This window comes from Podarcis filfolensis, assembly GCF_964270895.1.
Source record: "Podarcis filfolensis genome assembly, chromosome: 15".
Classification (NCBI taxonomy): domain Eukaryota; kingdom Metazoa; phylum Chordata; class Lepidosauria; order Squamata; family Lacertidae; genus Podarcis; species Podarcis filfolensis.
In genome coordinates this window covers 8,159,022-8,172,080 of record NC_139618.1, presented here as the reverse complement: position 1 = coordinate 8,172,080, position 13,059 = coordinate 8,159,022, and the positions used below count along the sequence as shown (strand labels likewise).

At 43.4% G+C, this 13,059-nt stretch overlaps 1 protein-coding gene across 6 annotated transcripts in view; it reads left to right on the top strand.

Annotated features, from left to right (window-relative positions):
* The window catches only part of NF1 (neurofibromin 1), a 156,989-nt gene that overhangs the window by 121,105 nt on the left and 22,825 nt on the right, over positions 1-13,059 (top strand). For all 6 annotated transcript variants that reach the window (XM_083587336.1, XM_083587335.1, XM_083587339.1 and 3 more), the window contains 8 exons: positions 762-902; positions 2,252-2,531; positions 4,707-4,921; positions 5,716-5,777; positions 5,947-6,061; positions 9,664-9,765; positions 10,989-11,129; positions 12,136-12,262. In XM_083587336.1, coding sequence (XP_083443462.1) covers positions 762-902; positions 2,252-2,531; positions 4,707-4,921; positions 5,716-5,777; positions 5,947-6,061; positions 9,664-9,765; positions 10,989-11,129; positions 12,136-12,262 — 1,183 coding nt within the window. The remainder of the gene's footprint in view (positions 1-761; positions 903-2,251; positions 2,532-4,706; positions 4,922-5,715; positions 5,778-5,946; positions 6,062-9,663; positions 9,766-10,988; positions 11,130-12,135; positions 12,263-13,059) is intronic.

Sequence of the window (13,059 nt, the reverse complement as noted above, 5' to 3'; positions counted from 1 at the left end):
GGAAGTAGGCTACTCCCATGATCCTCTCGTTTGCTTCTTGCCTTCATCAAATTCAGTGGATTGCTTAAGTTCCCTTAATATTTCTCCTCAGGCTAGTCCTTTGCTCTGTTTCTTCCCTCTTAGCTCAGCTCTCCTTGTTCCTAACAATTTGCTGCTGTTGGTGTTCCCTTGTGTCTCTGGATTGCTTCAGGTCCCCCCCTTATTTTTTTTAAATTTATATCCCACTCTTTGTCCCAAAGGATCCCATGGTGGCAATATGCTAAGCATTCCCAACTTGGGGGTAGGAAAAGCTATGAGATCACCTGTTGGTTGGTTTGACAAAATTTGTATCTTACCATTAAAAGTCTTTCATTTCCAGGTCACCTGATAAGTAGTAAATGCAAAAGTGCCATTTAAAAATAAATAAATGGATTATTAAAATGAAGCAAACTAACTAACACAGCACACGCAAAGAGCAACAGCTTGCTTGCACAGGTAGATAGTCAAAGAAGACTGCTCTAAGTAAAAATGCCAGCATGAGACTTTTTTAAAAAAGGATGGGAAGTGCCCTTACCTGGAGTCTAATTGATAGCTGCAAAGGCACCCAGCAGCCTTCTCCAGGGAGAGCAGTCGAAATGCAAGAACCCATCACGAGAAAAGGGCTCTCTCCAGTCGAAGATTGCGGTGGATGGATGGCACATAGTTTGTGGAGAGCCTCCTGTGAGGTTTGGCTGAAGTTCTTATGTTAACGGATGCAAATGATTTATTGTCTTTTACAACAGATTACTGACCTGCTTGACGTAGTGCTGGACAGTTTCATCAAAACCAGTGCCACAGGGGGATTGGGATCCATCAAAGCAGAGGTTATGGCAGACACAGCTGTAGCTCTGGCATCTGGAAACGTGAAATTGGTTTCCAGTAAAGTAAGTTCTTCTCCTCCTTAACCAGTTTAAACCTAGTGAACTGTTTTGACACTGTCTCTCCACATCTGAAAAGAAACAGTATGGTCGTGTGAAGTCATCACTCCCTGCCCTCCATCCTTCCTTATATTTATCTTCAGGGGAAAGCTGCAAACCATAAGGGAGGCAATTCCTAAAGAAGGAAAGGGTTAGCTCCCTTCTCTGTCCTGCTTTGTTGGGGCAGCAGGCAGAGCGCAAGATAATTCCTACAGAGGCAGCACAACACTGTTGGCTGTGTGGTATTCAGTTCATGTTGGTGGATATGGCACTAAAACATTAAAATATAAGATGAGACCTGCTAGTTCAAACCAGAGATCTATTTAGTCCTACCTGTTGTCAGCCAGATGTTCTGGGAAGCGCACAAGCATGACTCTGAAGGCAACAATCCTTCCTAGCTGTTTCATGTAGGTTTTGTTACAGTTGTGAATTGACACTAATTTCAGTGGTGAGTCCACTTGTAGAAGCTTAAGGTGCTATTTATTTGTTTATTTAAATCTACATGTTCTGTGCTGCTTGTCATCCCAAATAAATTTCAAAGCAGTTTACAAAGACAAAATAATAATTAAAAGCATGTCAATTAAAGAACCATAAAGTGTCACAAATACCAACAATAGTGTAGAGCATTCAGATTCTCTTTTTCCTTTTGAGTAATGCTGGGTACAGCAACGGTTGGTTGGCCCTAACATTGGTCATAAAGCCACCTGTCATCCATCAGAACAGTTTTTAAAGTATTTTTTCATGAGGTGAGGAAAGGCTTTTCCATAGCCCTGAACAGACCTTGGTGCCATTTAGAGCAGGTATTTTGTGGGGTGAGAAATCAGAGCAAAGCAGATAGCCTCCCTGAAGCATTTGGGCAAGGGGGCGGAAAAGCCGGAACAACTCTTGATTTGGCCACTGTACATGTCAGCTGAGGAAGGAAAATGTGGGGTTGCAGGGAAGAACTAGTCCTGCAGCTATAAAGTCTGCATCTGTTCCTCGTTGCAGGTACACCTGTACATGCCTTAGCAGGTTAAGCCCAAAGGCTTCCTGGAAGAGGTGTGTTTCAAGAAGGAACTTGAAAATAATCCTATGTAGGATTAACAGTGGAAAAGAAACCTAAATGTCAGGATACGCACCAACAGCTGTTGACAAGCACAATGTCTCTTTCTTTGGGAGTCTCGGACTCTGTTCCCCTGTCCCTTTCCCCTCTTGACGGTTCTCTCAAGCGTCCCTCGGGAACACCTTGTCCCTCAGGCGAACTGTGATGCTACCTTTTGTTGTTGTTCTGAACGTAGAACGCTCCTTACTAAAAGTGACTGGTTGCTCCCTTTCAGGTAATTGGAAGGATGTGCAAAATAATCGACAAGACCTGTCTGTCTCCAACTCCTACATTAGAGCAGCACCTGATGTGGGATGATATTGCCATTCTAGCCCGTTACATGCTGATGCTGTCCTTTAACAATTCACTCGATGTGGCTGCACACCTCCCCTACCTCTTCCATGTAGTTACTTTGTTGGTGGCCACCGGTCCTCTTTCCCTTAGAGCTTCCACCCATGGCCTGGTCATCAACATCATTCATTCTCTGTGCACTTGTTCACAACTCCACTTTAGTGGTAAGTCCTTTACGAGATGGTTTTATTGACTGAGTTGATCTCTCCTTTACACTTGTACTTTGTTTCCTAGCAGCTGACCTTGGGGCAGATTTAAAGGGTCAGCAGGGTCCAGTATAAATTTTGGGTACGTCAAATGTCTGTATCAGTGATGAGCAGCCACCTGCTGCCTCTTTCCATCCCGTCTCTGTTGTCCCTACATTTCTCTCTCTGCTACTTGCAGGAATTGTGAATGTCTCTCTCCTAAACACAGTGCTTTCTTCTCCTGCTGCTCAGCTGTGCGTGAGACTGCCTGCCTGCACATACCAATCAGGACCGGGATTTTCTAGGAGCCATCAAAGTAGGGACAGTCCTGACAGCAAGGAAGGGGAAAGGCTTTGAGAGGCCTTATCTGGGTCGCAAGATACCTGTTGAGGAACAAAGATCTAGGCTAGTGCACACAAATTATTTGAAGAATCAGGTGCGATTATACAATATATCCAGTGAGTGTGACACTCACTGCATTAAACTGAACATAGGAAGGCAACTCAGTAGTGATGGGTTGATTTTAGAGTTGTCTCATCAGCTACTGAGCCATTAAGGTGCTTGAACACGTTCCTAATAATTGTTGGAGAAGTGAGTTAGATACCACAGACATTCCCTTGCTTAAAAATCTAATACAAGTAAGTGACGTTGCATAAGCCCTTTGAATTATAGCCAGTATGGTAGATCAAACTTTGATGTACAGTGTTGTGAAACTGTTTAAGGTAAGCAAAAACCAAACAAAACCCTGCACTCTCTATTTTAAATACATTATATATCAAGAGAGCTAATGGAACCTGTGCTCCATATTTGCTGACCCTGCTATGTATGACCTCTAGCTCTTCCCCTGTAGCCCTCCTTTATATTCTCCTCTCTCATTTTCCATGTAGTCACACTATACAAAGCTGCAATTTAGACTTGGGGGCTATATATTTTGTGTTTTAATAGAGTGAGGTTTTAGTGTTGCATTTAAAATCACACTGTGAGGTCTAAGGAATGCTAAGATCAGTTTGCTCCCGCTGAAGGCTCTACAAGCATCGTAAGGTAGAACAAAATTGACTGCCTGTCATGACCGTAAATTAGGGATGCATGTAGTGTTGCCATCGGGTTTAAAAATAAATTGTAGGGCAACCTTTTGCTTTTGTGGTTAAAGAAGAATACACTGTAGAGATCAATAGCTGGAGTGAAATGTGGAGCATTTAGGCAATTCTCAATCTCCCATGGTGGGTAAAGCGGTCTCCACATAAGAGGCAGTGCCACTTTGTGATGAAACACAATTCCTCTGCCCAGGGTAAGATGCTTTCCTGCTCTGTTTACTCTTACCTTTGCTGATCTGAAGTCACCCAAAGTTTTCCACTTTGAGCTCCTACCTTCCCTCCTCTTCTCAAGCATCCAGTGTGAATTTATTTATTTATTTGGCTCTCTGATTCCGTTACAAGCGCATACCTGCCTTAAAGCAGGTCAGACTATTTCAGCCCTGTGTTTAATAACTCGCCTGGTAGCCAGAGGTGAGAAGGAATTATGTGTAGGCACACAAGTGGGCTGCCTGGAATCTGGCTGCCTGGTTTCTGTATTGGTTGAAGAGCAGTCCCTCAACTTCCCTCTGCCAGCACACATGATAGGATGCATTTTTTTTTTTACTAGTTTACTAAGAGGCTAGTATTCAAGGGTTTCTGTACTAGACACTTTGGGAGGGGAGAGAGTCCTCTCCTGTGGCCAGCATGAAAATACAGAATGCTAGCTTCTTATCCAGGCGAGTAAAAAATGTTATTTGCAGGCTAGTAACTTTTGCCTACTTATTTACAAGGCTGGGCTGTTTGTCCCATCTAACCCCAGTATTGTCTGCTCCAACCCTCCCCAGTCTGGTGTTCTCCAGGGGTAGTTGGAACTACAACTTGGGCAGGTGGGTTGTGCATTTGGAATCTTACTGGTTGTTGACATCGCCCAGAGCTGGGCAAGTAAAATGAGGAGAACCATCAGAGACATGACCATTATGGAAGGACATTGTTAATGGTTTTACTTTACTTCAGGCCGGGTCCTAAAATAGGCACTTACCATAATATGTACGTTGTAGTGGCATGTCTATGTGTATGTTTGCGATTTAATCTAAACAGATGGAATGAGATTTGAAGTACCTGTTTTTACTTCCTTCAACAGAGGAGACCAAACAAGTGTTGAGACTGAGCTTAACAGAGTTCTCACTCCCCAAGTTCTACTTGCTGTTTGGCATAAGCAAGGTGAAGTCGGCAGCTGTCATTGCATTCCGATCCAGTTACCGGGACCGGTCGTTCTCTCCCGGCTCCTATGAGAGGGAGACGTTTGCACTGACTTCTCTGGAAACGGTGACAGAAGCTCTGCTGGAGATTATGGAGGTATGATATGTGCAAGGCACACCATGAATGTGCCATCATCTGTGGGTTGAATTCAGGGTTGTAGTTGGTACTCAGTTAAAACTTTGGTTGCTTGTTTCGGGACAGGACACGTTTTAATCAGTGATGCCAAGAGCATGGGCTTGTATTTTGAGGGAGCAAGAAAGAAAATGTTTCAAATGACCTTGCTGACAGTGAATGGCAGCTCTTGGCTTAGTCAACACATGTAGCAGACTCAGGTGGTAGTGGATTGTACCACTCCCATAATCGTTGACATAGGCTACGCTGGCTAAGGTTATGGAAGTTGGTGACCGCCAACATTTGAAGGCCACAGGTTCCCCTTCCCTGCCTTGTACCTTAGTACCTCACAAAGGACACCTTTGTGGATAACACCAAAAGGTGTCTGTTAACTTGGCAGTTAAAGACAGCAGGCAATGTATCCATAGGGAGAAAGCTGTTGTTTACTAATTACTGGAGTGGGATCATAGAATAGTAGAGTTGGAAGAGACCATGTGGGTCATCTAGTCTAACCCCCTGCAATGCAGGAATCTTTTGCCCAAGGTGGGACTCGAACCCAAAACCCTGAGATTAAGAGTCGAGCTCTACCAACAGCTAATTATACGTCTTATATATAAGGCAATTATACGTATGTAATGTTGCATTTATTTTTGCTTTATTTTAAAAAATAAAAAACAAGCATCAGAAAGAGAAAGCGAACACACGCCTGAAATTTAATATTGCTTTTACCTTAACGTTATTTGCTCAGACACTGTTGCTTTTGCCTTTCTCCTCCGTAGGCATGTATGAGAGATATTCCGACCTGCAAGTGGCTTGACCAGTGGACGGAACTAGCTCAGAAGTAGGTCATTTTGCCCCCCAACCGCAAGCTTTGGTGGTACCCCTGTGTTTGGTGGTACCCCTGTGTCACATTTGCTATTCCTTCAGCCATCTCCCACCCCCATCCGATTTCACTGTTGGCCTTCTTCTAGTCGGTGGCCTGCTTGATAGCTGCTTTCTCTCCTCCACAGGTTTGCATTCCAATATAATCCGTCCCTCCAGCCAAGAGCCCTGGTTGTCTTTGGCTGCATTAGCAAACGGGTGTCACACGGACAGATAAAGCAGATCATCCGGATTCTTAGCAAGGTATGTACCCTCTTTTCCTGTCCGCTGTTGCTTTTCTTTTCATGTAGCTCTTATTTCCAGGCTAAGGCACTTCAGCCCATTGAAACGCATACCATCTGGGATGCAAGCAAGCATTCAACTCCTCCTGTGAAACATTTCGGTGCTGTGCAGTACGCTACAGTCACAGAAGGCTTGAAGTCTTTCTTTCCAAAAAATTTTTATTCATTTTATAACACAAATAAACAACACAAACAGAAAAACAAACAATACAAACAAATTCTTGTCTTGTCCTTATTTTTTCTAAACATCGTTAGGTAGGCTCCCCCAAATCCCCTCTATCTGATTTTCATTTTACCTCATCTTTAGCAGTTACATATATCATAATTTCTAACCATTATTTTTTTATCACACTTACTTTAACCATAAAAATCTTCACATTTTATTACTTACAGATAATACTATTTTAAAATACACTGTCTTCTACTTCTAACCCTACAGCCTATATCCACTTCCAAAGCTATTCTAAGATTTAAATATTAACATAATTTTTCAAATATTCCTTAAACTTCTTCCACCGTCTCTTCTCTCTGGTCTCAGAGTCTCCCAGTCAGTTCAGCAAGTTCCATATAGTCCATCGTCTTCATCTGCCATTCTTCGATAGTTGGTAAATCTTGTTTCTTCCAATTCTTCGTTAGTAATATTCTCACAACTGTTGTGCCATATAGAAAAGAAGGCTTGAAGGCTTGTGGCCTTTTTGTGGCACTGTCTGAGGAGTTATGGTGGTTCAAGGCACCCTGAAATATTTAGGGGTGCTTGTCTGCCCCCTCACACTTGGATGTGCTTCTCCTGGGCCTGGCACTACTATATAGAATGCTTGGGCTTGTGGCATCTGCCGCGTTTTGTGGCAGTGGGCATTTTCCCCGTCACATTGTACTTTAGCTGTCAATAAGTTCGCCATTCTGGTTGCCCAGGATTGCACTCTGCTTAGCTCACAACCCAACTCTGAAAAACAACCCTAGATCCAACCCTATTGATGACACTTTTGAAACAAGCCCGTAAATGAGAAACTGACAATCTGTGGAGGGGGAAGCAGGGCTTTCAGGCTACGTGAGAAACGCTCCTCTCAGCCGCTTCAGTTTTCTCCTGGAGGCCTTAAAGGATGCATCTCACAGGTTGGATCTGTCACTTTGTGAATGGAGGCAGAATGTGAAAGTAGTGATCCAGCTGCTATATATTGCATAGTCCAGCAGGAGGCCAGTCTGCTGTACTATTGCTTTACAGCTTGTGTTGTAATGATAGGCACCCTTACCTCAGAATAAGACCCATTGAAGGCAGTGTAGATATGCTTAGGATTCTGCTGCTTGTCCATTGTTAACATATTAGATCTTGTAATGCAAAAGTGGGCCTAAAAAGATTGATGAGGGCATTCTCAGGATACTGCCAGAGAGAACAGCTAGCTGTGAATTACAAGAAAACTGAAGTCATGGTGTTTTCAAGAAACTATAGGGCCCATAGATAGTATATGGATAATCAGTTGATTGAACAAGTTAAAGTCTTTAAGTACTTTGGCCTTATTTTTCAGTCAACAGGGTCATCAGAAATATGCAAAGAAAAGTAGTCTCAGAGTGCCAAAAGTCTGACATTCTTTTTCCATACAATAGGTGGCAAACACATACCAGCACTTGAAGTGTTTCAAGCTAAACCCTAGCACAGTTATTCTTTGGGGCTCAGATTTGGACTGGATCTACAGAAGCTGTTCATTCTAAGTTCCTAAGGCAATTTTTTCCTGTTCCGTCCTGTGTTCCAAATGCTTCATTGCGCTTGGAGGCTAATCTCCCTTCTGTTGAATTACAGATTTGGTGCAGGACATTTAATTATTGGCTTCGCTTAAATTTAAACCCCACTGGTCTACTACCCTTAGTATCACAAGATTGTCATGAGAGCACTTGGACTAAAATTGTCAACCAAAAGCTTTACTTTTCTGGTTTATCACAACAGTTATCAAAGCAAATAATTTAATTAGACAGTGCCTATATATCGAGTGACAGAAAAATTTGGCCACAATAAGGAAATTTTGTCCATGGTATAATTATTTTGCACCTAGTCATTTTGACACATTGGCACCCTATTTGCAAAATTTAACAATTCCAAAATACAGACATGCTTTCACTTTCACAATATTGAATATAATGCCTTCAGCTGTCCTTGTGGGTCGATTTCAAAAAAATCCACTGGGAAAATGGTTGTGTCCCTGTGGAGATGGCAGTATTGAGTCAGTGGCTCATGTGCTTCTGGCTTGCACTCTTTATAAAGAGTTGAGGAGTGAGGTTATTACTCCATGCCGGGTCGCTCAACCATTGCTACCATGTCCTTTCTTTTAGCAGATCAAGATGATCCAGTGACAGCAAAAACTGCAAAAAAAATAAAATAAAATAAAACAGCAGGGGCAATTAGAATAAGATCTATTATTTGATTATTGATTTAAACCTCCAGAACGTATTTTGTATAGTTAAGTTTTCAGTACATGGATTTTTAAAAAATTGCTATGGCTTGTGGCTGATGCAAATAAAGATTCTTCTTCTGATCTTGTAATGGGCTTACTTGTATATCCAGCTGGTTTTCTGCTTAAATCTTTCAACTGGGAGGTACTTTTGTTGCTTCTTTGTTCCCAGAAGGGGAAGTGCCGTAGCTCACTGGCAGAGCACTTGCCTTGCATGCAGAAGGCCTAAGGTTCAATCCCCAGCATCTCTTGGGAGAGGCTGCTGTCTGAAATCCTGATGAGTTACTGCCTGTCAGTGTAGACAGTACCAGGCTAGATGGAGCAGTGGTCTAAGGCATCTTCCTGTGTTCCATATTTAGGCTAGAGCTGCATGCTACTGGTACAGCAGAGAGAGGCTGTGGTTGGTCCTGAATGGGACTGTAGAACAAATAAGTCCAAAGGGAAGTGTTGTCATTACAGGACTCAATCTTCTGCACAAATAGGGGGAAATTGTGGCATAAAGAATAGATAGAGCGGAGGGGAACAGCTAGACTTTTCGCTCAGCTGTGAAAGGGATCAATAAAGGGAAAAGATGGGAGCAATTTGTAGACTAACAGCTTGATGCTAGAATGAAAATAAACATGAAAGCATTTCTGAGGGGGTGAAACCATAGTGACACGGGGGTGAGAGAGGTTCACTTCAACACAGGCATTTGTGATTGACAGAAGCGGGAGGTGGTTGGAGAGTAAGAACGCAAAAGGAGAGACTGAGCCTCAGCCTGGTATTTCAGTGTTGTTGTTTTTTACTATATTTACATAGCTGCCCAACAAAGCATATTCTGCAATATGAAATAATAATAAAAACTAAAAGCGCAGATTTTAAAGCTAAGAGGATGACTCCATGAAACATACATTATTGAAAATGCCTGGGGGAGCAAAAAGGCCTTCAGATGAACTTCTGCAGGAAGACCGATCCATATAACTAGGGTGCCACCCCTGAATAGGTCCTCCTCTCCCTAGTGATAACCCACCTTGTGTTATTGGGCAGGGGCAATGCAAATCAGCTTTTAAAATCTGGAGCAAAGAGAAGGGGAGCCATGCCTTGCAATCACAAGCCAATCCTCTTTTTCCTTTCTTGATTACAGGGTCTCGAGAGCTGCTTGAAAGGCCCCGATAACTACAATAGCCAGGTTCTAATAGAAGCCACGGTCATAGCACTGACCAAGCTGCAGCCACTTCTCAATAAGGTAAGCTGTCTCGGTGCTCAACAGCCTGTTCCGCATTGCTGTTTGCAGCAAATACAAGGTGGTTCGAATGAGGAGGCTCCGGTAGCTCAAGCGCAGGTCTTCAACCCGTCTTTCCTCTCTGAACATCTTCTTTGCTGAAGAGGAATTTTTAAATGTTGCTGCTGTGCGTAATTGGCAGAGGGAACTTAGTATGGCCTGGCTTAAGACACTGTGGCCTGATGTCATGAGGACCATTCCTTGGGTTTGCACATTCTCTCCCTCACACATTCTACTTCTTCACCTTACTTCTTGGTTCTCAGCAAACCATGTTTTCTGTTCTGTTTGAGAGGCAAACTATGGTTTGCTCTAATGGTAGTTTACTTGACTTGGTCATAATCAGGAAGTTAGGGAGGGAATCAGAGCACCCACAGGCGGGGGGGGGGGGGTGTAGAGGGGGTGTTTGAGTCTGAGGTGTGGCACCAACAGCTAAATGCTGGTGATTTTGAGTTGGTTGTTTAGCAAGTAAGTGCCTAGCATGTTTTCAGTCTCTGTCAGCCCAAGCCCAGGATACTGAAGCACAGTTTGAAGTGGAATTTAGGATTCCATCTTTTCTCAGAGCTGGTAATTGTAGCTTCCTTGTTTCAATGAAATGGGAAACTGTGGTTACTTAGAGACTTCCTGAAGAGAGTAGCTGTATGTGTGGTCAAAAGGCTGTTTGGCCACATAGAATTGTAGCATTGGAAAGGTCCAACTCTCTGCAATGCAAGAATCTCAGCTAAAGCATCCATGACAGATGGCCATCCAACTTCTGCTTATAAACTTCAAATGAAGGGGAATCCACCAGCTGAGAGAGCCCGTTCCACTGTCCAACAGCCCTTGCCATCATTAAGTTCTTCCTAAGGCTTAGTCAGAATCTCCTTTCTTGTGATTTGAGTCCATTGATTTGGGCCCCAACCTCCGGCACAGCAGAAAACAAGCTAGCTCCATCTTGCATCTTTACATATTGTGGCTTACTGAGCCGCAGCATATTATCCAAACCAAGCCAACAGGTACACAAATGTGATTCTCCCCAATTTGCATATATTATACCAGTTATAGGCCCCCTTCGGCTTCTAGGGTTGTTTACATTGCAAAATGAATCCAGTGTACGTGATGAATGCAGCGTGTGACTTTCTGCTTTGGCTGTTCATCACAGAAACAAGTTTTGCATTTCAACCTGGTGGCTTTTCCCTTCCCCTGTCCAGGACTCGCCTATGCACAAGGCCCTCTTCTGGGTGGCCATGGCTGTTCTGCAGCTGGACGAAGTCAGTCTGTATTCAGCAGGCACAGCTCTCCTCGAGCAGAATCTCCATACCCTGGACAACCTTCGAGTATTCAATGACAAAGTAAGTCAGCCACTTGTCAGGAAACATCAACACACACACACACACCTGAATACTCTTTAGTTGTGCCGGCAATTGGAAGTGAAACTTGCTTGAAAAACGGTGCGTCTTTCCTTTTGAGTGATAACTTGAGTGTTGAGAATGGAAGCAATTCCCCCACCCTACTTCAGGTTATTTAAAACAGTAATGGAGAAAATAATAATAAAAATGACAACAACAACAACAACTAATAATAATAATAATAATAATAATAATAATAATAGAAGATGATGTGTATGGGAATTGTCCAGTTGTACTGCAGGCTTCATTAAAACACTGGAGCCAGAGGAACTGCAGGTTGTCTGGGAAGCCTACAAAGTACCGTATTTTTCGCTCTATAAGACACACTTTTCCCCTCCTTAAAAAGTAAGGGGAAATGTGTGTGCGTCTTATGGAGCAAATGCAGGCTGCGCAGCTATCCCAGAAGCCAGAACAGCAAGAGGGATCGCTGCTTTTGCTGCGCAGCGATCCCTCTTGCTGTTTTGACTTTGCTTTGCTGGAGAGTCGCTGCGCAGAGAGGGAGAGCTTATAGAGCGAAAAATACGGTAAGCTCCTTTCCCGTGGATGTTCTTTTGTACCACAAGAGTCCACCGTGGTTCCTATCTCGGGTTTTGGTGGCGTGACTTTATTAGATAAAAGAGTTGGCTAATTTGGCAGGTAGTCTTGGGAATGGTTCTCAAGAGTCCTGGCTGCCGTGGATTCAGGAGCTCCTGAGAACCCCACCCTTATTATAATCAGTTTTGTGCAAATATATAAAATAATACCAGACGAAACAAAATAGAAAACCATAGCAATATAATTTCTAATAAATGAGCCCTGCCAAATACGTAATAATTTTAGCAGACTTATAGTTTTGTTTTATATGCCTGGCTCTTTATAGTATTAGACATTCATGAGCATGGTGGACCAGCATCTCTGCCCCCCCCCCCCCCCGATGATTCTGATGGTCTGTACTTTGGCTTCCCAACAGAGCCCTGAAGAAGTTTTCATGGAGATCAGGAGGCCTCTGGAGTGGCACTGCAAGCAGATGGACCATTTTGTGGGACTCAATTTCAACTCCAATTTCAACTTTGCCTTGGTGGGGCATCTGCTAAAAGGTAGGCAGGTAGCCCAGGTGGGCCTACTTCCTTTGCCTCAGACCATGTCAGTTGAAGGTATGTGACCCACTGTTTACAGACACTCACTGAAACATTTCCCCATCAGGTAAATATTCCCATCAGGTTTTATAGAGGCAGTTTCATTGGTCAGGCTGCCAGGTAATTGACATTTAAAGCACACCATTCAGCCCACCACAAAAATCCTGGAACTGTACCCTTCACAGAGTGACACTTCCAAGCGCCGTTAAGGAACTAGAGTTCATAGGATTCTTTCAAGGGAAGTGCTTTGAATGTGCTTTAAATACGTTGTATGCACACAGCCTCTGATTGTTTGGCAGACTCAGAGGGGGGCATGATCAGATTGGCAGCTGGCTTCAGATTAGCTGCAGCCCCAGACACAGCCAGTATTTTGACTGCTTGTGCTGTAGACGACAGATTGTGTGTGTTGTCTTTCTGCTGACATTCTGTGAAGGAGGATGCATTTATTGATATGTTTTCTGCTTGCTTTTTCACATCTTATTTATGATGTGAATCTTACATACCTGTAAAGCTTTGTTCTCTGTTAATACATAAAAGGAAACTCTTAGTCTCCTGTTCCCTAGGATTCCCAAGGGGCCGCCTTTATTCACTGCCATTAGAGCGGCAGTGAAGAATACAGAACACCTCCGAATCAACGGAATGGAGGGCAAGGGGAGGGAGGGCTGGGAAGGACAAGGCAGTTGGCAGCACTTGGAGGGAGAGAAGGAGCTGAGGAGAGAGACTTGTGGGGAGGAGGAAGTGGAGGAGAAAGCAAATGG